Raw genomic sequence first — 23,661 nt, 5'->3', positions numbered from 1 at the left:
CTGTGCATGAGAACCACCTGGGTACCCTGTGAAAGCACACTGTACAGGCCCAGGGACAACAGGACACTGCGGGGCTCAGGCCTCGGTGTTTTTCAGTCTCAGCCAATGGTTCCAAAGTGTCTCCAAGGCCAAGAGCACCCGGAGGTTCCCAGCACAGGCAAGCACAGCAACCCTGACCGTGGGCAGCAGATGCCAGGGCCTGCTGAGACAGAGGCGGCCGAGAACCCGTGCTGCGGTCGGTTCTGGGTGCTGCTGCTGCTGCTGTGCAGGGTGGACCATGCCGGTGGGCAGCTCTGAGCACCGGGTGTGCCTGTAGTTCTGAGGGCGACCCCCACCTCCTGGCCCCTCGGCCCCCACCCCAGACCCCTCCCAGAAAGGAAAACCCAGAGCCGAGAGCTTTAGCAAAAATGTTTAATCTCTCCTTAATGTGTGTGTGTATTTACAAGTACTAAATCTGAAGAACAGTAAAGTAGGAAATAGTCATCTATTTACAGAATCGGTGAGCGCCCCATCGGCCACACTGCTCCTGTGGGAGCCACGGCCGCGGGTGCTCAGGCCGGCCGAGCATCTCTCTTCTTTTGGGTGGGGGCTCTGCGGCATTAAAGGACAGCTAACTGTGGGCTTCATCGTAAAAATATCTCTCTCTCTCTAAATATATCTATTCTAGCCTGTGTAGCACCAACTATGTGAGCCACCAGATCCAGAACTGGGAAAAAACCAGGGGGTGCGCTGGGGGCGCTCTGGCTCGGGCACCCAGGGGCCTCTCGCACAGCCTGGCTCCTCAGGCCAGGGGGAAGCAGGCGGGGCCAGCAGCCCTGGGCAGGGGAGTGCAGACAAGCTCGAGGTATATGGAGAGGCCAGGCTCCCAAGCAGGTGTGAGCTGCCCCTGGTCCTCCTGAGACGCGTGGGGGAGGGAAGGGAGGCGCGGCCCACGCAGGCAGGTGACAGCAGCGCCGTTTGGGCAACTGGGCGTTCTTGCACAGCACCCTGAGCCCTGGAGCTGCAGAGGGGCTTTCGGGACGATCGCACCCACCCTCACTGCGCAGAGCGGGGCTCCGATCCCAGGCTCCTGCTGGGCCCCCACACACCCCCAGGCCAGTGCCAGAGCCCAGGTTGGAGCCCCTGGAAGGAGGACGCCCAGAGGTGACGGTGGGAGGCCTGGGCCAGCGCCTACGGTGCTACAGGGCTGGGAGGAGTGAGGGAACAGCAACAGGAGGGCTCAGAGCCTGTGTCCCCGACCCGCAGGGAGGAAGGGGCGGGCCTGCCGCACGGGTAGGGCAGGCTCAGCGTCAGCTCGGCCAGCTTGCGTGTAAACAGTACTGCTAAAGTGCTTGCTCCTGGCACGGTGCGTGCTCTGCGGAGGACCACACGCCCTGCAGGGCTGGGTGGGCGCCCCTCCTCTGTCCCCACTGGTGGCCTGACAACCGCCCACGTGACAAGGGCGTGAGGAGGGGCCTGGCTCTCTGCAGGGGCCAGGGAGGTCAGGAAGAGGGGCTGGGACTGGAATCGGAAGAGGGCGGCGCAGGGGCTGAGGAGCCCCACCCTCACCAGCGTGGGACTGGAAGAACAGGGGCTTCAGTGGGAAGCCAGCAACCAGGGAAGACTTCGGGGGAAACCGAGGCTTGCACCCCGGCAGGGCCAGGTGGCATCAGAGGGGAGATGGGGGTACACCCGTGGAAGGATCCAGGCCAACCCAGCGGCAACCAAAGACTGCTGACCTCTAGATGGCCCGGCCTGAGCTCTGGCTGCCCAGGGAGGGGGCCCCCCCTGCCGCAGTGGACGGGGCCGGCCCGAGCTCCAGCTGGGCGTCTGCAGCAGTGCCCAGGGCCCAGGGTCCCCGCTGCCGGGTTCAGGAGGTTCCTGAGTCTGTCCTCAGACTCCACGCTGCCCCCGCCACGGAACAGCGGACCTGCTCTCCAGGGGTGTGGCCAGCGCTGCTCAGGGGGCCGGCCACAGTTAGCTGTCCCTTAAAGTCCGTGGGAAACTTTAGTACCATCAAAAAAGGGAACTTGAAGAGGGGACGGGCCGCTTATTTGCTTTCACAAATGACTAATTAATTAAAAAACATAACAAAGGGTCTAACAGCCTCTAGTATTCAACACTTGCAGTTTTAAAAAGATCAAGTCAGACCAAACGCCAGCACAGTCATGCAGGGACCCTTGGCCGCCCCGCGGGAGCAGCTCTCTCCTCTTGTACAGGAAAACGAAAACACGGTGATGACCCAGGTCGAAGGTCCGGGCAGAGGCCTCGGGGCGCTCCACGCGGACACTGCGGCCACCTTCGCCACCGCTGCTTGGAGTTGCTTTCCCACCGCCTCGCTGTTCTTACTCTAAACCGTGTGTGACACCTCTCCTCCTCCAGGCAGCCACACAGGACCCCACCGGGGCTGGAGCCGCGAAGATATACATATATGTACAGGTGTTTTTAATCAAAACACTGTTCTCTCGTGCTCCGAGGGCAGGGTGGACGGAGCCCGCCTCCAGGCCCTCTGGTCACTGCGTCCCCCACCGAGCCAGACCAGCAGGTGGCCCAGCAAGCTGTCTCTGTTCAACCTAAACACTCGGTCCCCAGTTGTCCCCTGCTCTTGAGGGGCGAGCACGCTGCTGAGAGGCCAGACTGGGAGCACTGGAAGGTGGGCGTGGAGAGCAGGGCAGATGGGGAGGGAGGAGGGCGACAGGGCTGCTCTGGCGGCCTCCACGGCTGACCAGTGGGCGCGGGGGGAGGGGGAATAAATAACGGGAATGTGCGCTCATGACCCACAGCCCCAGGCCCCAGTGGCTCCCAGAGACACAGCCCTGAGGACAGAAAGGGACCTGCCGAGTCCTGGAAGTCACCTGGAGCTGTGAGCAGAGCGTCCTGCAGCCCTCCACAGGAGGGAGCTGGGCCTCTCAGGGCGAGGTCGACGTGGCGCTCCGGCCTCCGCGGAGAGCACGCGGTGAATCGGAGGATGGTGGCGGAGCGCAGCAGTGAGGTGGGGTGCCAGACGGAGCAGGTGGCAGCGACGGCTGGGCCCTGGGCACTCAGTCTCCTGGGGGCTGCTGGCCGGACCCCGGCCCTCAGACTCTGCCCTGGAAGCTGGAAACAGCTGACCCCCTGCAGCCCTTCACCTAGGCCCTTCCGGCCTCAGGCAGATGGACCAGACTGGCTTCCCCCTTCCCAAAGGGCTCCAGCCTCCCCCAGGGCCTCAGTGTTCACCCTAGCCTCCTGAGAAGGCCCCGGCTGCACCCGGGCCCCCAGCCCTGCGGCCAGCAGCTCAGCCGGAGGGGGCTGCAGATGCCGTGGCATCCACACAATGAGGACCGGGCCCACGGGCGGGATGGGGGACAGAGGACGGGGCTGCGCACTGGCCCAGGTGCACGGGTGCTGCACAGCTGGGGCGAGGCTGCCTCCGCGGACCCCCCGGCTGTGGCTGCCGGCTGGCTGGAGGCCACGCTGTGGGCTCTTTGCTCGACTCCTGCCGGGCAGTGGCGGCCAGGGGCTCAACTGCTCAGGGCCATTGTGTCCACCACCTGCTCCAGCTTGCTCCGGAGCCGCTGCCGCCGTGCCTGCTCGTCCTTCTCCAGGGCCATCAGGATCTGCGGAGGAAGGCGGGGCGTGAGCAGGCCTGGCCAGGGCGCCCACTCACAAGGGACAGGAACACAGAAGCTCGGAGAGGGGCATGCAGTGGGCCTGTACGTGGCAGGAGTGCCAGCACACATCCAGGTGCCATCCCTTCCACTCTCAGCTGAGGGACCCAGTGTGGAGAACGAGTGCCCCCGTCACCACTCCTACTCTTATCCCCAAAACATCAACCCCAGACAGGTCTCTGGTCACAGCCAGGCCTCCTCCACCTGGGTGCTGCGTCCCGGACTGTCAACTGGAGCAGGGCCCAGTCACCCAGGGCGCGGACATGCCATCCCCTACAGCCCCTCCACACCACTTAGCCCACTGCTTGCAGCCCCCAGGAAGCAGGAGCACCGAGCTCCAGGCCTGCCCCCAGCACCCGCGGGCTTCGTGTGCTCTGTCGCTCACGTGCCGTTTCCCGCTGGGGCATCAGCTCCCTGGCACACGGCCTCACTGCCATCGCCCTCGGCCAAGCCCCCTCCAGCCACTGCCGGGCTTCTCCATGCCCTTCACAGCACAGCTCCTCAGAAGCACCCAGGAGCTCCCCTCCGCTCACACGTTAACCCGAGGACAGCAGGCTTTAGTGCCCAGCCCCCGGCCACTCAACTTCCTGCTGCCCATCCAGACCCCGGGGACCAGCCCTGCTTCCTGACACCCTGCCCCTGCTGCCTCTGCCTCTTGGTCCCCTGGGGCTCAGCCCATCCCTTCTCTGCTCCGGACTCACCTCCGGCCATCTCCTCAGTCTCAGCTGAAGGCCTTCCTGTCGGCTGCTGACCCCCATGCCCTGCCCCAGAGCTCACAGCTCCACTCCCCCCAAACTTTAATCAAAGTCCAGGCCAGACTCCCACAGCCTCCCGATCACTCGGCCACAAGTCTGGAGTCGGAGACCACAGCCAGTCAGATGGGCAAGTCCCACCCCCTCCCAGCCCCGCGGCCTGCAGCACGGTCACGGCCCCTGCCTCCTCCATCCCCTGGAACCGGCAGTCAGATCCTCTGTCTCTAAGCCCTGATGGCCCGTCTCACCCGGGAAAAGCCCACGTCCCCGCAGCCTGCACACACAGCGATGGGCCCCTGCCTGGGGCTCGCCGCCCCTCCTCCAGGACGGCTTTTGTTCAAGCCTCATGGCCCCCACAGTCCTGCGGCCAGGCCGACTGTGGCCTCAGGGCATTAGCATGGGGCACACCCATCCCGCTTCTCACGCCCTGTGTCCTCCGTCCAATTCAGCCTGAGTCAGGCCTCCTTCCCCAGACGTCTCAGGAACTGCAGCTCTGCCCACCGCATCAGCAGGAAAGATACCAAGACTGTGGAGGGCACCGCGCCCTGCCCTGGAGACGTCCACCCAGCCCAACAAACCCCGTAATGAGCCCTCGGGACCAGTCACTCACCAACCATGTTCTCCACCTTGGGAAGAGCTGCCATGGCTGCCCACGGCCCGGCCAGGGCGGCACAGGCAGGGCTGGCGGCCGGGTGGGGGCAGGCGGCTTTGGGCGGCCCCTGCGCTCACCTCGTCCTTGTACTTGGTGATGTAGGAGTAGATCTCGTGCAGGGCGCTCATGCTGTTGAACTGGCTCAGGTGCAGCCGCGACTGCTCGGCCAGGTAGGCGCTCATGTCCTGGTCGCTGATGGCGGGCATCTTGGCAATGTCAGCGTAATATCTGCAGGCAGGCGGTGGGGTGGGCGTGTGAGCTGGGCCTCAGTGCCTCTGCCTGCCGTCCCGCCCCTCACGCCGGACTCACCTCTCCACCCAGCTCTTGTAGTTGGGGATGTCCTTGGCGTAGAGCAGCTTGTTGGAGGGGGAGTCCTTGCCCAGCTTGTGCTCGGATGTGGAGCAGGAGTCCATGAAGGTTTGGGCCACGACCGATAGGCAGGCGTCTGTGATGCTGCTCTTGTGGATGTCGAACACGAACTGCGGGTTCTTGATTACGTTTACCCAGAAGCGCAGGGGCAGGCTGCGGGCAGGCAGGCCAGGCACCCCGTCAGACAGGGCCTCAGGGCCCCTTCCAGGCAGCATGGGAAAGGGGCCAGCCAGCAGCCCCGCAGCCCTCCCAGCTCCGACCTTCATGGTGGCCATGGACTTCCATGCAGATGGGGAAACTGAAGTCCAGCCAGGGCCCTGCTGCCCCCATTGCCCAGCCCCTCCTGGGAGGCCCTCTGAGGGCCACACACTCAGGTCACACATGGGCGTGACGTGCAGACCAGGGGCACTCCCTCGCTCTCAGGCACCCACCACACACAGTCCCAGTCCTCCTAGGCCTGCGTGCTCGCTCACACCCAGGCTGGCTCACCCTGCCCCTGCCCAGGTGGGCCCCAGCAGCAAGCCCAGAAGGGATTTCAGGGGACACAGCCGCACAGAGAGCTGACCTCTGTGCCGCCCTCTAAAGCAGTGTCAGCTGGGCTATCCAGCAGTCACTAGCCACACGTGGCTGTTTAAATTTAAATTAAGTAAAATTAAATGAAATTAAAAACTCAGATTCTCAGGTGCACTAGACACACGTCAAATGCTCAGCAGCCACACGCAGCTGGCAGCCACCTCTAGAAAGCACGGATCCAGGATATTCTGTCACTGCAAAGCGCTCTCCTAGACAGTGCTGACCTAGATGATGCTACCCCCAAGCCCCATGGAGCCCCCAGCAGAGCCCAGGAGGGGCCTCTCAGGCACTTAATCCCAACCAAAGTCCGCAGACAGCACAAAGGGAGCTGGACACCTAGGGTGGCCCTGGTGATGACCAGGACTGCATCCCAGGTTTGGGGAGACCAACCAGAATGCTGGGGGGGTCGGACCATCAGGGGACAGGGAGAAAGACAGAGAGGCACAGGAAGGGGGCTGACGTGGCTGAGGGTACGCTGGCAGGCTCAGGGAGACAGAGACCGGGCAAGTGGTGGCTGTGGGGGGAGGGGAGTGCTGACCTCCCGGGAGGCCACTAGGGTGAGGGCGCTGGGAGTGAGTGCTTCATTATCACCCTCACCACTGCCTGGCCTGGCCCACCAAGCCTGTTGATCACACAGAAGCCCGTACTCACATGTCTGTGCACAGCCATGCGCACTCACGGACACACGTGTATGCACATGCCTGGACACCCCCCAGCTCCTTCACCACAGGGGGGTCCTGCAAACTGAAGCAGAGGCTGTGCCCAGGCCCCAGGCAGGGGAGGCAGCAGATGACCCCCGGACGGGCGATCTGGGAAGGCCCATGTGAAGAGGACTGGCCATGGCATGGAGACAGCCTACCCGCGGCCTCTCTCCTTGCCCTCGGAACAGGGCCAGGTCCACCAGGGTCCTGGAGGATGGGCCTCCCGGAGTGCTGCAGCCTCCGGCCTTGCCCAGCTGGTTGTGCCCCCAGTGCCACGCTCCCTGCTCAGAGCGGGGCTGTAGGCCCGCCTCAGGGGCAGCCTTTGCCCTGCCGTCCTGCCCAGCGCCCCGCCGCAGGTACCAGTTGCTCTTCCAGGTGTGGCGCACATCCGCATCGTGTATCTGGTGCTGGTCGGCCTGCTCGTCCAGGAAGTCGAACATGTACTTGATGGCCAGGGGCAGGGCCGAGCCCCGGTGCGCCGTGCTGAAGATGGTCTCAAAGAGGTCATCCACAAACTTCTGCAGCGTGCCCTGCGGGTGGGCAAGGACAGAGCTCCAGGGGTGCCACCAGGGCATCCCTCGCTTCCTGGGTGACCTAAGCAGCTGGCTGCGCCACCCAGGCCCATGTGGCCATAGGATGAGAGCGAGGACAAGGGGCTTGTTCTGAGCTTAGCTTTCTGAGGCCCACATCTGTCTGTCCTGGCGTCCCTGCCACCTGCCCACCTGGGCCTACCTTGGTGGCCAGCAGCCGTGTCAGGTAGATCTCCGAGACCATCTTGCTGCCGCGGTCGCCCTCTCGCTGGTCCAGGTGGTCATGGTTCTTCACCAGGTGCCACAGCTTGGTGCCACTCTCCAGGTCGGGTGTGATCATGGGCGTGCGCGAGCGCAGGCTGTCGGGGCTGCTGGCTGTGCGCAGCATGCTCTCTGTGGGCACCATGCCTGTCAGCGGGCACACCTTCCACGTCCAGCACCCGCCCGCCCACCATGGCCCCAGCTGGGTGACCTCAGGCCAGGCAGCTCCCCTGTCTGAGCCTCAGTTTCCTCATCTGAGAGCTGGGTCATCAGCCCCACCTCCTTGGTGGCTGGGGACAGACAGTGGCAGCAGGGAGGTGGCAGAAAGGACAGCTGTGTGCAGGTGTATGCTGGGCAACAGGTGTGGCCTCCAGATTCAAGGGAAGGGCCAAGTGGCTGAGCAATGGGTTGTGTGCAAAGCCCCTCCCAGCCTGCTGCAGCAGGCCCAGGGGAGCTGTCTGTCCAGGCTGGGGGCCCCGACCCGCCCTGTCCTGTTGGGCCCTCACCGTATCTGCTGAGGGACTTGGTGAAGGTGGAAGAGTTGGAGATGTTGTAGGCAGACGTCTGCTTGGGCACCAGGGCTACCGAGGACCCATCTGTCACCTGCAGACAGACGGCCCAGAGACACGTGACCCACCATCAGGGGCCCGGTGACACCCTCAGCCCTCCCTGGTTCTGTGCCTGGAGACTAGTCGCCTCATCACTCTGAGCCTCAGTTTCCCCACCAGTGTACCTCTCAGGCTGTACGGAGAACCCGATGGGCCAGTGTGAGGCCTGGGACAGTCATGCATGTGACCCCTGCCCCCTTTCTCTCTGACATTTGCTGACCACCCCCAGCTGGGGGCTGGACACCGGCACCCGCAGAGCCCCGGAGCTCCTAGGGAAGAGAGGCTCTGAGCTGCGGCCAGGGGCCCAGGTCTGGGGGTCACCTGGTAGTGAGCCAGCGTGTTCAGCCTCTTCCAGTCGTTGTCGATCTTGGTGGTGACGTCCTCGTCCTGCAGGATGATTCGCGCCATGCGGCCCTGGCGCCACTCTGCCAGGAAGGGGAGCGCTGGAGGGATACAGCCGTGTGGCTGCTCCCTCTCTGTCCGGGCCTCTAGCGCCAGGAGGGGAAGGGTGGCCCTGAGGGCCCGGGCATCCTAGGGGGTTCGGTGAAGGCCCCGCACACCAGAACAATGCAGGGACAAGGCTCCTTCCAGCCTGTGGGCAGCTCTGGGCCTGGCTGGGAGCAGGAAGCTGTGGCCCTGCAGTTCAGCCTTGCGCCCTGCAGCTGCCTGCCTCTCTGGCAGCCCTCCACCTGACGTGCTCCCCGACCCTGGGCAACCAGACTACACACGGTTCACTCTGCCTTCAGAGCTCCAGGCCCAGCTGCTCTCAGCCTGGCATTCAAGGCCTCCACAGTGGCCCCTCAGCCTCTCCAGCCACATCCACCATGGGACTCCCAGGCCCCTGACCTGCCCCTCCTCCTCTGGCCCTCCCTAGCTCAGCAGGTACCCCAACCTGTCCAGCTCATGAGGCAGAGCGCCCCCCAAGTCTGACGGTCTACTCGCCTCTAGGGACATGGAACCCCCCACCTGCCTCCCCTGGGGGGACAGGGCACCGTCCTCAAAGCACTCCCTGCTTCCAGCCCCGCCCACCTCTACCCCGGCAGGAGCAACTTTTCAGAGCCCCGCCTGGATCACAGCCCACTCCTGAAACTCCCCATGGCCTCCACACCCTCCCAACCAGTGTGCGGGGCCCTGCCTGGACGTCCCCAGCCGAGCCCATTGCCTGTGGCCGCCAGACACTGCCCCTCTGCCTCAGGCCTTGGCACCCATAGGCCCGACACCCAGAACCCAGTGCGGCCACACTGCTCACAGTGTGAGCGCTGCCCCAGGCTCACCCAGGTCCATGTCCGCAGCCTTGGGCCGCTGGGAGTAGGGCACGCCCTTGTACACGGCATCCAGCAGCTTCTCTTTGACCTGCGTCACTGTGTCGCAGTTTAGCCCCTTCACCGGCACCTCAGGTGCGTTCTCATTCTCGGGGTTCACACAGTTCAGGGTCTGTGGGCAGGGAGGTGCAGCATGAGCCCGCTTCTCCCGGGAGGCCCGGGGGGGGCACAGCGGGGCGGGAAAGGACGCGTGCCCCTCACTCACCAGCGTCTTGTAGTCAATCTGCTGCCGGATGAGCTTGTCCTCGCTCAGCGAGTAGCGTGCCTCACCTGTGATGGCGTCGATGGGGCCTTTCTCCATTTGCTGCTTGATGGCGCAGTAGAGCATGAAAAGCGGCTCCCCCGCACACTCCTGCGCAGGCAGGCACGCGTCAGGCTGCAGCCAGCACACCAGGGGCTGCCACCCCCCACCCGCTGCCCCTACCCTTCCCACAAGGAGAAATGAGTGACATTTCCAAATTCATTGTAGGAGACAAGTAGAACGGTGGCTTCAGCGCCCAAGGAAGATTGTTCAAAAGAATGAATAAGTGACCAGTTGCCCATGTGATCATTGATTTCAAAACCCTAATGAGTCCCAGCAAGGAGCGGGGAGCAGATCAGAGAGCACAACGTGGCTAGGGCGTTCACTCCAAAGAACAAGGCCAGGCAGCTCCAGCCCGAAGTCAGCCGAGCGCAGGCCTCAGTGAGAATGCCACCCCAGCCCCCACCCACGGCCCAGGACCCCACTCACTGGAGCCTGACCCAGGCGGCCAACAGGTTGCCAGGGATGAAGCCCAGCATCCTGCCCCACCCCCACAGCCTACAGCGCAGGGCGCCGTAAGCACTAGGTGTGACTGTCGTCTGTCACGAGGCCAACCTGGCTGGGACGACCCCTGCAGGCAGAGGGCCGCCCCTCCCTCTCTTACTCCAGAGCACACAGTGGATGCACTCATGGGTGCAGAGGCACTGACCCAGAGCAGCTAGCAGCAACAATAGGCACAAGAGGCACAGGAGTCCACGGCCAAGGGCCAGTGGGGTGGCCATCGGTCGCTCGACAGAGGTCTACTCTACCCGTCTCCTACCACAAGCCCTCTGGCTCCCCACACCACAGCCATGAAGGCCACCTCCTACTCTTCCAACCACCCAGCATGTCCCCAACCTCAGGGCCTTTGCACCTGCTGTCCCTACAAGCAGAAAACTCTCCCTCAGGTCTTCATTGGCTATTCCAGACTCTACCCAATGTCCCCTCCTTACAAAGGCTCTCCCTGACGCCTGGGCCAAAGCTGCTGGCCCCCACGGCTGACACAGTGCCCTACTGCCTTCCTGGCTCTTGTCGTCCTTAAACCTTCTTGTTGACTGTGCTGCCATCTGCTCCGTGGAGTGGAAGCTGCCTGGAGTGGAAGGCTACATTACACCCCAGTGCCCAGGACAGGGCCTGTGCACACACGCGAGAGGCTCCACAGACTCCGCTGGACAACCAACGCCATGAATGAAGAGGTGTGGAAGGAAAAGGTTCCCGTGGTCACGGCAAAGTGAAGAGAGCTGAAGCCAGAGCGCCCGGTCACCTGCCTTGTGAGGGCCCGCCGGCAGGGGCCATGTCCGGCCTGGGCTTGCTGTATCCCCCCACACAGGGGAGTCCCCACCTGAGCCCGGGTACAGGCTCCTCTGTCATCGCAGCCGCTGGTGGAGTTTAGGAGTGAGTGTGCCCCAAATGGGCAGCATGCTGGCCACCCTGCCTCCTCCCGGGCCCCTGGCTACACACGGCAGCTCTGCCTGGGAACCTGATGCTCCGGGTACCTCGTCAGCATCTGTGGTAACTAAAGAGGCAGGTGCTGAGGAGTGGCCACAAACACAGATCATCCCGAGACCCTTCAACAACATGCTTGTCTTTGAAATTATGTTTCATTTGCAAACTTGGCTTCATTAAGTCAACTGGGAAGGTGGCGAGAAGCGGGTGCGGATCAGGATTCAGAGCCCTTAACAGCTGTCTCTCTTTTTGCAAACGCCACCTGCAGAGCACACTGGGGCGCGGGAGCAGACACGGCCGGGCTCCTAGGCGCGCACCTTGCAGAAGACGAGGCAGCATCACTGAAGGGGAGGGGAGGTTACAGACCCAAGAAGCTGGGATCCAAACCCAGATGCGTCTCCCTCTGTGGCGGCCACCCCTGAGAGGCCAAGTGTCCAGAAGACACAGGCGGAGCGGGCTGTCCACTCTCGGCCCCGCCAGCAGGCTCCCCAGGGCTGGCGCTGACCCAGTCCTACAACGCTGCCCAGACAGTGTGAAGCAGGAAGGCCCAGCACCCAGGACCCGCCTCCCCTGTCCCTCGCTGGGCCTCAGTTCCCTGCAGCGTGAGGTGAGAAGGATAACCTCAGACGCCTCCCAGCGCTAGCTGTGAACGTGCAGAAACCGCCCAGTGGAAAAGGCCGCTCCTCCAGGATAGAGACGGCATGAGAGCTCAAGAGAGCTCGACAGCGACGGCAGGACAAGCGCTCCTCCATGTCACACCCCACAGAAAAGCCACTGCTCAGCCTAACACAGAAGTGATGAAAGATGGACAGTTATGTTTTTAAAAAATTCTATAATCTACTAAAAAAATCCTGAGAAAGGGGGGAAAAGGATAAAAATAGACAATTAAAGAAAAAGTGGCTCATGAAACAAATGCAAAGACGCCCACTGGCTAAAGAAACGGCAGCTAAAGCAACCAGCTGCCAGTGAGTGCTCACCAAGCTGGCACGAGGGAGGGGGGCAGAGCCCGGCACCAGGGCTGCCAAAGCGGGGCTCTCAACACTGAACTGGGGCAACCTGGCAGCATACGTTCCAGTAAAAAAGGAGCGTGCCTGACCCGTGCATCGCTCTTCTGGAATCCACTTCAACACGAACACAGCCACAGGCCAGTGGCTCAGAATGCTGGCTCTGGACTGGTCAGGGAGGGGAGGAACGTAAGCTCTCCAAACACCCATCCCAGTGCAGCAGTCGATCAAATGTGCAGCCCCAGACGGGGACATCGTGGCTGTTAAAAAGGAGACAAACGCCTGCAGCCTGACCGCAGAGCCAGCAGGACGCTGCCCGAGGCGGGCAAACCAGGGTGCGCTGCAAACGGACGGTGCTGCAGAGGGAAATCCTACAAGGAGGAACAGCTGTGGTACTAGGATTTCTTCTGAATGTCAGAAGCACACTCCATTCACGGGTGTTCGCTTCCATTCAGACACCAGCCTGGAGGACACACAGGGACACACTGCTGGTCGCTGTCTGCAGAAGTGGGGTGGGGCTCAGCCCTTATGCCACTCCTGTGTTGTTCAGGCATACTAAAATGAGCATGGATTACTTTTCCAGGTAAGTTTTTTGTTTCTAAAGACAGCAAGGAATGAAAAGGACCTGTGTGGTTTAAAAACAGTTTGTGGCAGCCTAAAAAGAAATGAGCCATCAGGTCCTGAAAAGCCTGGGGAAACCCGAAATGCACATCACGCGGGGAAAGGAACCAAGCTGAGAAGCCGCGGCTGCACGGTTCTAAGCACAGGACGCTCAGGAAAAGGCCAGCCAGGCAGACCGTACAAAGTTCCGTGGGTGCAGGGGTGGGGCTGGGAGGAGGGCCGAACAAGTGGAGTATGGTGGGTTTCTCGGGCAGTGAAGGCACTCCGTGTAACGTTGTAATACTGCATCCCCGTCACTGCACGTGTCCAGACCCCGAGTGCACACCGTTGAGAGTGAACCCGCGTGTAAACTATGGACTCGGGGGATCCTGACGCGCCAGTGAGCTTCATCGACTGTGACACGTGCCCCTTGCTGCTGTAGGACATGGGTGGTGACACACCTCCTGCATGTGTGGGGGCAGAGGTATGAGGAAAATCTCTGCACTTTCTCCTCGATTTTGCTGTGAACCTAAAACTGCTCTACAAAGGAAAGCCTACCTTAAAAAACAAAACAAATCAAACATAGCTTGTGGCACAAAGTCTGTGGCCAGTTACGTGGACGGGAGCAGCCTGGCCAGGCTCCGGTCCCTCCTTCAGCGGGCATGGGCAGACAGCCCCAGCTTGGCCGCCTCCACACGTGGCCCTGGGTCATCTTGTCCGCCCAGCAGGTCCCCTCATCTGTGCAGCGAGGGGCAACAAGAACTGGGAGGACGGGAGTGCTGACCAGACCTAAGTGCATCTTGGCCCCGCTCAGCCCCTCTGAGGAAACCCCACTGGGGCCACGATGACAGTGGGCCAGGGGTCAGCTTGGCCCCAGGGCTCTCCACGCTCCGCCCTCCCCTTCCCTGCTTCCCTCCTTCCTGCTCTCCAGCCAAGCCTGGGCTCCTCCTCCCTCTGTCCACTGCGGAGCCCTACCCACCAGGCCCACCGGAAACGTCACCACCCCTCCATGAAGCGGCCTCTGCCCGTGAGCCCGAAGCACAGCCTCCCTGCCTGTGAGGTCCTGCCTCCCCTTGTCTCCACGGCCTGATCCACAGCTTAGCGTCACAAAACACACCCCCAATGCTGGTCCTCAGACCAGTGTGTCAAGCTGAGGCCCCTCTCTAGGGGTGCAGAACCAGGAACAGACAGGGCTGGGTGCAGCCAGGACGAGCTAGACCCCAGCCGTCTGTGTCTTCTCAGCCTTCCTTCTCATGGATTACAGAGCACAATTCAACGAGTGTGTCAATACACTACAGTCTTCACAGCACTGCATTTTTACAGGAAACGCACAACTTTGGGCAACTGGCTGCCAATCCTGCATAATGATAACGACGTCAGGTTTCGGGACTGCCTTCTCCACACGACACGCCACCTCCACAGTGCACCCCATGGACAAGCAGCCCCGCCATCCGTCTCCCGGCCCCTCCTCCCTGGACCTCATGCCACCTCAGGGCCTCTGCTCCCTCTGCCTGGATGACTTCTTCCCTTCCTCAGGCCGCTGCTCAAACCTCCCCCACCCCCGGGACCCCCCACCCCTCTGTCTCCTGCCTCATTTCCCACCTACACCTCTCTCCGCAGCCAGGGCGGGGCTCTGCTCTGGGCACCTCAGCTGCAGCGGCCTGGGCTCAGCAGCATCCTGCAGATGTAGGACTGAAAGCTGCTGTGGTACCTGATTCAGAACACCAGGAGCTGAGGGTCCACGTCCAAGAAGCAACCACAGCGAGAATGAAACCTAGGCCATCGCGCCAGCCCCACCCTCGGCCACTCAGCCCTAATGCCCGTCACCTCACCCGTCTGCAGAGCATCAACGGGGGGCCATGGATGAGCCACACACACTGGGCTCAACCTGGCAGCCCCACTACCTGCACCTCACAAGACCGTGGGCCCATCTGCCAAGCCATCAGATTTTTCAAGCAAAGCCAGACACCCAGGTCAGAACGATCTCCTGGTTTCTCAAGTGCAGGTGACCAGCCCAGTTATTTATACCCCAAACAAATTCCCCCTGAACTCACATTTAGCTTCCACCCCATTATGAGGATGGCCAGGGGCCGCCATGGCCTGCCTTCTGGGGGTCAGGGGCTCTCCCCAGCCTGAGCAGGGGCTTGTCTGAGCAACCATGGAGAAAGCCCAGGTGGCCACCCTCTCTTCCAACGGGGGCCAACAGGAGCCCCTGGAGCCTCCCAGGCTGGCCCAGTGCTGGGTGCAAGACACATGGAAGCCCCTAAGCAGATGTCCGCCTGTGTCCCTAGGTCCCAGCCATCAGCACGGTGTGGAGACGTGGGCCTGTATGCAAACTTCAGCTCGGCTGCATGCTGACTGTGGGACTGAGACGGCTCGCTGTGGGGCTAGGCGTCCACTCCTGTCCCAGCGGCTGGGGGAGGCCTGGACAGCCTCAAGTAGGGAGGAGGAGAGGCGCCACAGTACGTGCGTCCTGGGGAGTTCATGCTGAGACCCTGTCCCCTATTTGAGCCACTCTTGGCTGAGACCCCACGTGCCCACCCCTCTGGTCTCTCGTTCCCCTTGAGCCTGTTCACCTGCCTCTGACAACCCCCTCGGATGTTCTCTCCCCCTTGGCGCCCGCCTACCTTGAGGAATTTGTACAAAAGGAAGGTGAACCAGTTGGTCAGCATCTTTTCCGCCACCGACTCGGTTCTGGGGAAAGAACACGGGCAGGGATGGCGTGATTCCTGCCACCAGGCCCGTCCACCCCGCCCTCCCCCCCCCCTCCTGCACTGCTGAAGGTCAGGCCTGGAAAGGCACTCACAGGTATCAGGCAGCTGGGCGGCCGCCACAGAGACCCCAGCTCGTGGCCCCAGGCCTCTGAGCGTGACAATGCAGGCCTGGCACTGACAGATCCTGGAGGAGGCTCTGCCTCGACTGAGTCCCATGCCCGACAGGTGGGGGTCCCCACTCCTAATGCCTGGTCAGAGGAGGCTGAGCCCTCCCCACAGAGCCACAGCACCGGGGCCTGGCGGCCGGGCACCCAACAAGGCTCCCACATGCACAGCTGGAGGTGCGGACCCGCCCGCCCGCCTGCCGCCCACAGGCTCACCGCCGCAGCAGCAGCTTGGGGTGGTTCTTGCTCTCCAAGTTCTTCTCGATGAGGTCAGACAGCAGCTGCTTGAGCACGCCTGTGGCGTACTCCATCTCGCCCTGCAGGGCTGTCATGATGAGCGAGGCCACGTTCCCGCGGTCCCGCATGGAGAAGCTGCGCTGGGCCTCCAGCGTGCGGATGAAGGTCAGCAGGAAGTGCTTCTTGGTCAGCAGCTGCCCGAACAGTGTCAGCGACTTCTCCACGTTGGCCTGCACCTGAGGGGCATGGGCCCGCTCAGACCCACACAGGGGCACAGCCCCGACAGGCGAGGCAGGAAGGGAAGGCCTCTGTCCCAGGGGCTGTCCAGGCCTGGTGTACGTGGCCAGACCGGACAGCAGACCTTGGAGGTGGGTGACACACTGCCCTGACAGGTCCCTGGGCTTCAACCATCCTTAGCAGAATGGACGTGGCCTGGCAGCTACCTGAGAAGCCCATCAAGGCAAAGACCGGGAGAGTACCAGTGTTGGGGGGGTACAGGATGAGGTCCTGCCCCTGAGACTCTCTCTGTGGCCAAATCCTGGGATTGGCAGCTCCTGCAGCCCAGCTCTAGCAGCTTCAGAGGAAGCCCAACTCAACACCCATCTGCTGGGCACCCCAAGTGCATGTCCATGGTCTCACTCTGCCCTCACAATGACCACTCACACAGAAACCACACTCTCCACTTCACGAAGGACACTGAAGTCCAGAAAGGAGAAGAGGCTTGTCCAGGGCCACATAGTATAGAGGTGGGGAAAAAAGGGTGGAATGCAGGTGTGGCTGGCTCCAGGGCCTCTGCTACCTGTCTCATCTGAACCAAGGCTTGTCAGGGCAGGAGGTTCCCGACCAGGTTGTACCACAGGCTGCCACAGACACCTGGCAAATGGTCCATGCAGACAGGTGACAGGTCCCAGGTAGAATACAGTCACAGCTAAGAGAGCAGTTAGACCAACACAGCAGACGGCAACATCCAAAGAGAGACCCAACAGAAGGAGGACATGGAGCCCCCAACATGGCAGTAATCCCAGGGAATGCACTGGGTCCAAGCCAGAATGACAGGAAGACCCGCTCACATTCTGCTCAAAAGGGAATGTTCCATCAATGGAGCCACATGGGAGAGCAGGCCCCTCAACATCCAAGGTGAGCAGAGATGGAATGTCCTCACTAGAAAGCATGACAGAGCCAACCTGCCAAGCCCCTGCCTGTTCTTAGCTGCAGGCTGGGTTCCTGGCCTGCCACTGGGGCCCCCTGGAGGACCTGGGGGCCAGCCCTTTTCCCCTCAGCAGGCTCATGCCAACAGCGTGGGTGCTGTCAACATCTGCAGAGCAGAGCCCCGCTCTCCAGAGGCCTCTGTGCTGCGTCAGCCACGTGCTCGCCCCCAACAGCCACACAAGCTCCAGCCAGGTGCCCACACTTCCAGCACGCACAGCAGCTGCCCCTACCTGGGGAAGCTCAGCACCCAGAACCACTCAGGAGCCAGGCCCCGTGAGCTGCAGGTGGTACGTGATGGACCAGAGGGCCCACCATGGCAGTGGTGGGCCCCAAGGAGCCCAGGCTAAAGGTGCTTCACTGGGATGAGGCCTGGCACCCACCCTAGGCCCCGCCCAGGCCCTCCCCACTGCTGCTGAAGTGCTGTCGAGAGCCAAGGGCCCTGCCTCCCAGAGCCCCTCCCGCAGGCTCGGGCCATCTTCCAGGCCCCTCCAGCTGCCCAGCAGCACCCAAGGAGCCCCCAGAGGCCAGCAGCCTACCTCCATCTCCTTGAGCACGGGGTGGTCCTCGATGCCGGGGAAGAGCACCCGCATGGCGTACGTCCGGTAGTCCAGGAATGGGATCCCGGCACCGTCCAGGTCATTGGTCAGCTCATGGATATCCGTCTGCAGCTCTGCAAAGGCTGTGGCCAGACAGCGTGTCAGGGCAGGCGCCCCGCTGGCCCCCAGCCACCGCTCCTGAGGCCCCAGCCCTCCCACGCTCAGGGCCAAGCTCAAACGCGGACTCTGAACTCACTGGCTGGGTGACCTTAAGGAAACTACTGTGCCCACCTATGCCTCAGTTCCCCCAGTTCTAACACGGGGATTAAAAGCTCTCTGTCCCCCTAAGCTGTCGCAGGAATAACTAAGACAAGAGCAGAGAAGGTGGGGGGACTGGGCCGGGCTCAGAAGGGCCTCCCGTATTTCATGCTGGCTTTCAATAAGGAACGGGCAGTGGCTCCTTCCGCCACCGGGGGCACACGCCATCTGCCCTGGCTACCCTGGCCTCTGCTGTTCGGGAAGAGACAGGATATGGCCAGGGGTGGGAGGCAGCAGGCAGCAGAGCCCCGGGGTCAGGGGACCACAGGCTCTCCCCAAGGCCCTGAGCCCTCCAAGTTGACAACCGCCACACGCACAGCTCAGGGCCTCTGCTCCCTCTCTTATCTGAACCTCAGGCCAGCAGGCCCCTACGCCTCCTGCCCCACTCCAGACAGCCCTGCTTCTTTCAGAAAAAAAGACCAGCAAGGCAGGGGCAGGCCCTGTCGGAACATTCCAAAGCTGTGAGGCGTCAGCACTGCAGAAGCCCGAGGGATGCGCTATCTGATCAGGAGCCAGAGGAGTGCTGGGCAGGCTCTGTGGGATGCTGGCAGGGTTTTATTAGGGCCGGGACCTTCGTCTCCTGGCACCACCGCCAGTCATCTGGTCACCTCCACCTGGCTGGCCCTGGAGTGCCCCAGCAGACAACAGCTTCCCGCACATCAGCCTCACGGATAGTCATCCTCACCCTGAGGGAGGCCCTGCCTGCAGAGCTCCCCACCTGGTCCCCCACCCAGGCCGCCTGCTCCCACCCAGCCCCCACAGACCTGCCTCCATCCCACCAGGAGTGCCTGCCCACCTGGCAGGCACTCCGGAACCAAGAGAGCTCCCGGCACACGAGACTTTGAACTTTAAGACTGGCACAGGCCTGGGCAAATGGACACTCCAGTCCCAATGTGGTCAATAACAAGCTGATGCCAGGCCTGTTATGGGCACAAGGCCGCCACACAGCAGTTCGAACCCCACTGCACCGCTTAGCCCCTTCCTCATCTGAAAACAGGAATGGTCCGCTCAGCCTCAGAGCTGCACGTGCTCACCAGTTGACAACTGCAGGATGCTCAAAGTCAGACCTGGCACTTAAAGAACACTCCAGAGCTGTCAGTCATCCCCAGCGCTGCTCGCTTGCCCTGTAACAGCCCCAGACTTCTCAGATGGGGCCCTGAGAGGCGCATGGTGAGCTAGGGACCACAAGCAGGTAGGGGTCGCCCCAGGCTGGCCCAGGCCCTGGGAGCACCCAGTCCCGAGGCGCCACCTCACACCCAGCCAGAGACGCTGGCAGGCTTGATGTTGGCCATCACAGGTCAAGGCTGCTGTCTGCCAACCCTCAAGTGGCCACTGTGCAGCCCAGGATCCCTATCCTAGGCCAGCAGGGCGCCCCATGGTCTCTGGCTTCAGCGCCACCTCTGCTGCCAGCACTCAATCCCACCCATCCATCCAGCAGCAGCACCCTCAGCATGCCAGCAGGTCCGGGAGCATCTGCTCTGCCAAGGACCAGCCGGGGCCTCAGGCACATGGCCTCCTTGTGACACGTCGTAGAGACGGGCAGCCCCTAGGGACACCCTCTGCTCTACCTTGCGGCCCACCACCCTCGCCCTTTCCACTGACCCCTAGCCCACCGATCGCCAACTTCCCACACCTATGGCCTTGCCTCCCAGAGCCCATCTCGGTTGCTGGGCACCCACACCAGCCCTAGGGACCACCCACTTTCAGTCAGGGGCTTCATGGCGCAGGCTTGGGGAGCATCAGGGATGGGCCAGAGCTGGGCCCAGCAAGGCAGCAGAGCACATCCACTGTGGCCATCTTGTCACCACAAGGAAAGAGGAGCCACAAGATGAAGGGATTCCCAAAGACAGAGTGGATGGCATTTCCGTTCCGGCCGCGCCCACACTTCATCTGCGCAGAAGCCACATGGCAGCCCGCTAAGGCCGTCTCAGCCAACACCTGCCAGTTCTGCTCCAGGGCCCGACACACCCAGGCCCCAGCTTGGGAGGACGGGCTGTGGTCTGACTCTGAGACACAGCTCCTCAAAGACAAACGCTAGCCCGTGCTGAGGGGTGTGTGCGCTGAGCAACTGCAGCGAGGGCCCCACTCCTAGGCACCACTGGCTGCACGCCACACAGGCAGCACACACCACACCCCACACCTCTGCACACACCATCTGGATCACCATCATGACAGCCAGTGAAGCGGGCAGCCTCACTGCGCACGTCCCACAGGCGAGGAGGCTGAAGACGTGACGCGCCCACCCAAGGACCCAGGCTGGCACACAAACACGGGCGCTCTGGCTCCAGAGTCTATGTCACAAGCAGCACCCCACAGACACTGTACCCACCCTGGGCCCCAGAGCTGCAGGCCCCAGTCAGGCCCCGCCCACCTCCCTGAGACCAAGCCCAGCCAAGGGAGGCCACCGAGAACACGTAAACCAAGCAGAGTCAGGAGGCCGGAGGGGGCCTAGCTCCGAGGGGCCCTGTACCCCACGCCCACAGCCCCGCCAGACCTTCCTTGCACTCGAGGGCCACGCGGGACTCCAGGTTGTCCATCTGGAGCTGTAGCCGCTTGAGGGTGCGGTCAGCATCACGTGACTTGCGCTTGTAGGCGATGAGCACAGCCACGATGACCAGCAGCAGGAGGCCCCCGCCCCCACCGATGCCCACGATGGCGGGCAGGGTCAGCAGGCTGTCGGAGTACACCTGCAGCGTGCCCGGTGAGAACTCAAAGCCACCGGCCCGCACCTGGGGGCAGAGGCACAGGCCACTCAGGAAATGCAGTGCCCACCTGGAGCTCTGGAGCCCCATGGTCCAAGGCCCTCAAGACCCCCGCAGCACTGCTCCTGGCCTGGAGTTGATGTTCAGCAGGGGTGGGGACACTGGGACCCAGGGGAGGCACTGGGCCTGCCAGGGGACACCACGGCCGAGTTGGGGCTCTCTCTCAGCCAGAAGCAAGTCTGGGGCTTGATCACAGAGGTGGGGTTGCCCTGGGTGGGGCAGGGTCAGTAGGTCAAAGGTGGGAGGGGCATAGAAGACCAGAGCTGGGGCATGGGCCACCGGGCCACGGACGCACCGTGACCTTGTGCTGCCCGGTGAGGTTGGGCGACTCGCAGAGCAGCTGCGTCTCCGACACGGTGAGGGCGCACGGTGTGGAGCCTATGAGCACTGTGTAGTTGAGCCTCGAGTTGCCGGGCGCGGGTGGCAGGAGGTTCCGGCCCTGAGGGGGATGAGGGTGAGCCAGAGAGCCCCCAAAAGGGTGCCTGCCCCCAGAGGGCCCTGCCCAGCTGACTGGGCCCACCTTGAGGATGAGCGGAGAGCTCGGCTTCAGCTCCAGGAGGCCCGTGGGGCTGAGCGGCTCCAGCACGGGGTCAGGGTAGTAGAGGAAGGAGGAGGCGTTGAGCACGAGCAGCGAGCGCACGTCGTCCATGATGAAGCCCAGCTCATCAGGCCGTTCCCCCAGCTCAGGCGGGCTGCGGGCAGGGTTGTCCACCGACGGGGCCCGACACACCATGGTGGTGTCGTTGTACACCAGGCAGCTCTGGGGACACAGTCAGCAGGACACTCGGCCAGCTGCTCGCCGCGAGGGGCCAGGTACCGCGGCAGAGGTACCAACAGGGCAGGGCTGTAGCCACACCTGCACGTGGGGCCCCACCCAGCCGAGCAGAGCCGGCTTCATCCCTGGGACCTCCAAGGTTGGCCATGGAGGCACCAGCCGCCTGGGGGGCGAGGCTTAGGCGAGGACTCACGTTCTCCCTCTCGACGCCTCCGTACTTGGCCCGGATGCGGGGTTCACGGACAGTGGCCAGGTTCGTGCCCGTGACCGTCAGGAGGGTCCCTCCACTAGAATATGAGGGGGGAGAGGTCATGGGAAAAGCTCTGAGCCCCTCTGCCCATGCCCAGCACAAACAGGAGTAGGCCAGACACACTGGCACAGCTCAGCCACACCACCCGGCTCCCCCGAAAGACAGCAAGTAGGCTGAGATCTCTCAGCACCAGTGGTTTGGTGGCAGAACCACACAAAGGAAGCAGAGAATGGAGAGCCCAGCGCAGAGCTGTGTGCATGACACGGTCCTCAATGGCACAGGGTCCCGGGCTCCAGGTGGGCTGGGGCCACGCCCACCTGCTGATGCTCCACTCCGGGTCGATCTTCAGGATGGTGGGGTCTTCGGTGTAGTTGTACTTCACCTCAGGGTTGGTGAGCTGAGCACGATTGATGTTGACTACGATGGGGGCGCTGCCGGGGCTCTGCCCTGGGGGCGTGAGGCACCGGATCTCTCGGGAATTCCTCCTGGAGGGGACAGGGGAGCAGAGAGGACACAGGTGCTGGAGCTCACTGTCAAGGCTCCATCACAAACAGGTGTGTAGGCTAGTTACTGGACGTGCCTGGCATCACCTGCCCGCCTGTAAATGGGGACCTGCCTCCAGGTGGCTGATGGCTGTCATGGTCACCTTACCTGTCAGTTCCCCCATCTGTGCCCACCCTCAGCCCCAGCCTGGCCCTCTCCCTCCACATGACCCTGCTTGGCATTCAAGGCTCTGCCTGATGGACCCGCCCCAGCTGCCTCCCGCACTCATTCCCCAGGTGACCCTGTTGGCCTCTGCCTCTTCTGCAGCATCAGCTGCCAAGTCTGCCCATGCCTGGACTTGTGTGGTGGGCCCAGCCCAGGCGGGCACTGACAGTGGACCTGCCGGGCAGGAAGGACGCCCACAGGGCCCTCAGCACAGCCCCACGGCAGCCCCATCAGCAGCCGAAAACAGCAGCGGGGACAGAGTTCACGGGCCCCTTCCTGCCTGTGGCAGCGCTGCTCCGCTAAGCCTGGGGCTTCCATGTCCTGGGAGAGCCGGAGTGCCAGGCTCGTGCCAACCCCAGCTATGCAGAGGGTTGCACATGCCTCCCTCTCCACGCCGTACGCTGGTCTGAACCGTACGCTGAGCCCTGAACAGGGGGAACGCGGTGGCCAGGGGGCGGGGGCAGCGGGTCACTTCCGCTGAGCAGCCGGCCAGTCACGCCTGCACCTGGGTCCCAGTCCCCTCAGCTCCTTCCCCACAGCCGGAGCCGGCAGGCCCGCTCATGTAGCAAGGCTGCAAACACCAATAATTAGTCTGATAACGGGTAATTACCGCAGGAAAATATTTAAAGGGCCGCTCCATTATCATCCCTAATCTAAAATTATCCACTTCGAGTCTCAGGGCTTTTGTTAAGATTCCTTTTCTTCTCTTAAAAAATTTTAAAAAATACTTCTTACTATGTCTGCAAGGGATCCCCCACCCCAGGACAAGGCAGATGTGCCTGCCCCTCAGGCCTGCCCACCAGCCCCACCTGCCCTGCCCACTCTGGAGGCAGCCTGTCTCCATGGCAACCCTCTGCACCTCGGGGTTTCCACAGTGATCACCCCACCAGGCTCTCCACAGCCCCCTTGTTTCCCAGGCAACGAAGGGGGCACGAAGCCATCTGAACCAGTCATCACCACGGGAAGGCGGCCGTGCCCCGGCCCCACTCCCTGTCCACACCCCATACCAGGAAAAGGAGCAGGGCCGGCCGCCGACAGACACAGCCACGTCACTGCCTGCGTTCAGGTGGCTGCCCTCGATGCCAATCCAGGTGCCACCCGAGAGAGGCCCTCGGGCAGGGCTCACACGGTAGAAAGTTGGAGTCTGTAGGAAAAGAAGCTGCTGGAGCTGCAGAGAAGGCTGCCCAGAGGCCCACATGCATCTCCAGCCACCCCAGGCCCTGTGCTCATGGGCTCTCAGACACAGCCCACAGCCAGGGGCCGA

At 62.7% G+C, this 23,661-nt stretch overlaps 1 protein-coding gene across 1 annotated transcript in view; it reads right to left on the bottom strand.

The window, feature by feature from the left end:
* Positions 1–396: 396 nt before the first annotated feature.
* PLXNA1 (plexin A1) overlaps positions 397–23,661 on the bottom strand; it is a 48,974-nt gene continuing 25,709 nt past the window's right edge. Inside the window, exons 14-31 of the mRNA XM_046661464.1 lie at positions 23,405–23,541; positions 22,007–22,174; positions 21,633–21,726; positions 21,185–21,424; positions 20,960–21,103; positions 20,397–20,631; positions 17,585–17,727; positions 15,819–16,075; positions 15,352–15,418; positions 9,600–9,746; positions 9,347–9,506; positions 8,394–8,497; positions 7,971–8,067; positions 7,406–7,596; positions 7,034–7,203; positions 5,340–5,552; positions 5,108–5,258; positions 397–3,575 (exon numbers count right to left, since the gene is read on the bottom strand). Of these exons, the coding sequence (XP_046517420.1) occupies positions 3,480–3,575; positions 5,108–5,258; positions 5,340–5,552; positions 7,034–7,203; positions 7,406–7,596; positions 7,971–8,067; positions 8,394–8,497; positions 9,347–9,506; positions 9,600–9,746; positions 15,352–15,418; positions 15,819–16,075; positions 17,585–17,727; positions 20,397–20,631; positions 20,960–21,103; positions 21,185–21,424; positions 21,633–21,726; positions 22,007–22,174; positions 23,405–23,541 (2,814 nt within the window). The 3' untranslated portion in view covers positions 397–3,479. The remainder of the gene's footprint in view (positions 3,576–5,107; positions 5,259–5,339; positions 5,553–7,033; positions 7,204–7,405; positions 7,597–7,970; positions 8,068–8,393; positions 8,498–9,346; positions 9,507–9,599; positions 9,747–15,351; positions 15,419–15,818; positions 16,076–17,584; positions 17,728–20,396; positions 20,632–20,959; positions 21,104–21,184; positions 21,425–21,632; positions 21,727–22,006; positions 22,175–23,404; positions 23,542–23,661) is intronic.

The sequence above is a fragment of the Equus quagga genome, chromosome 1, assembly GCF_021613505.1.
Source record: "Equus quagga isolate Etosha38 chromosome 1, UCLA_HA_Equagga_1.0, whole genome shotgun sequence".
Lineage (NCBI taxonomy): Eukaryota > Metazoa > Chordata > Mammalia > Perissodactyla > Equidae > Equus > Equus quagga.
Note: the sequence above shows the minus strand (reverse complement) of the source record. Positions and strands in the feature narration are given on the sequence as shown.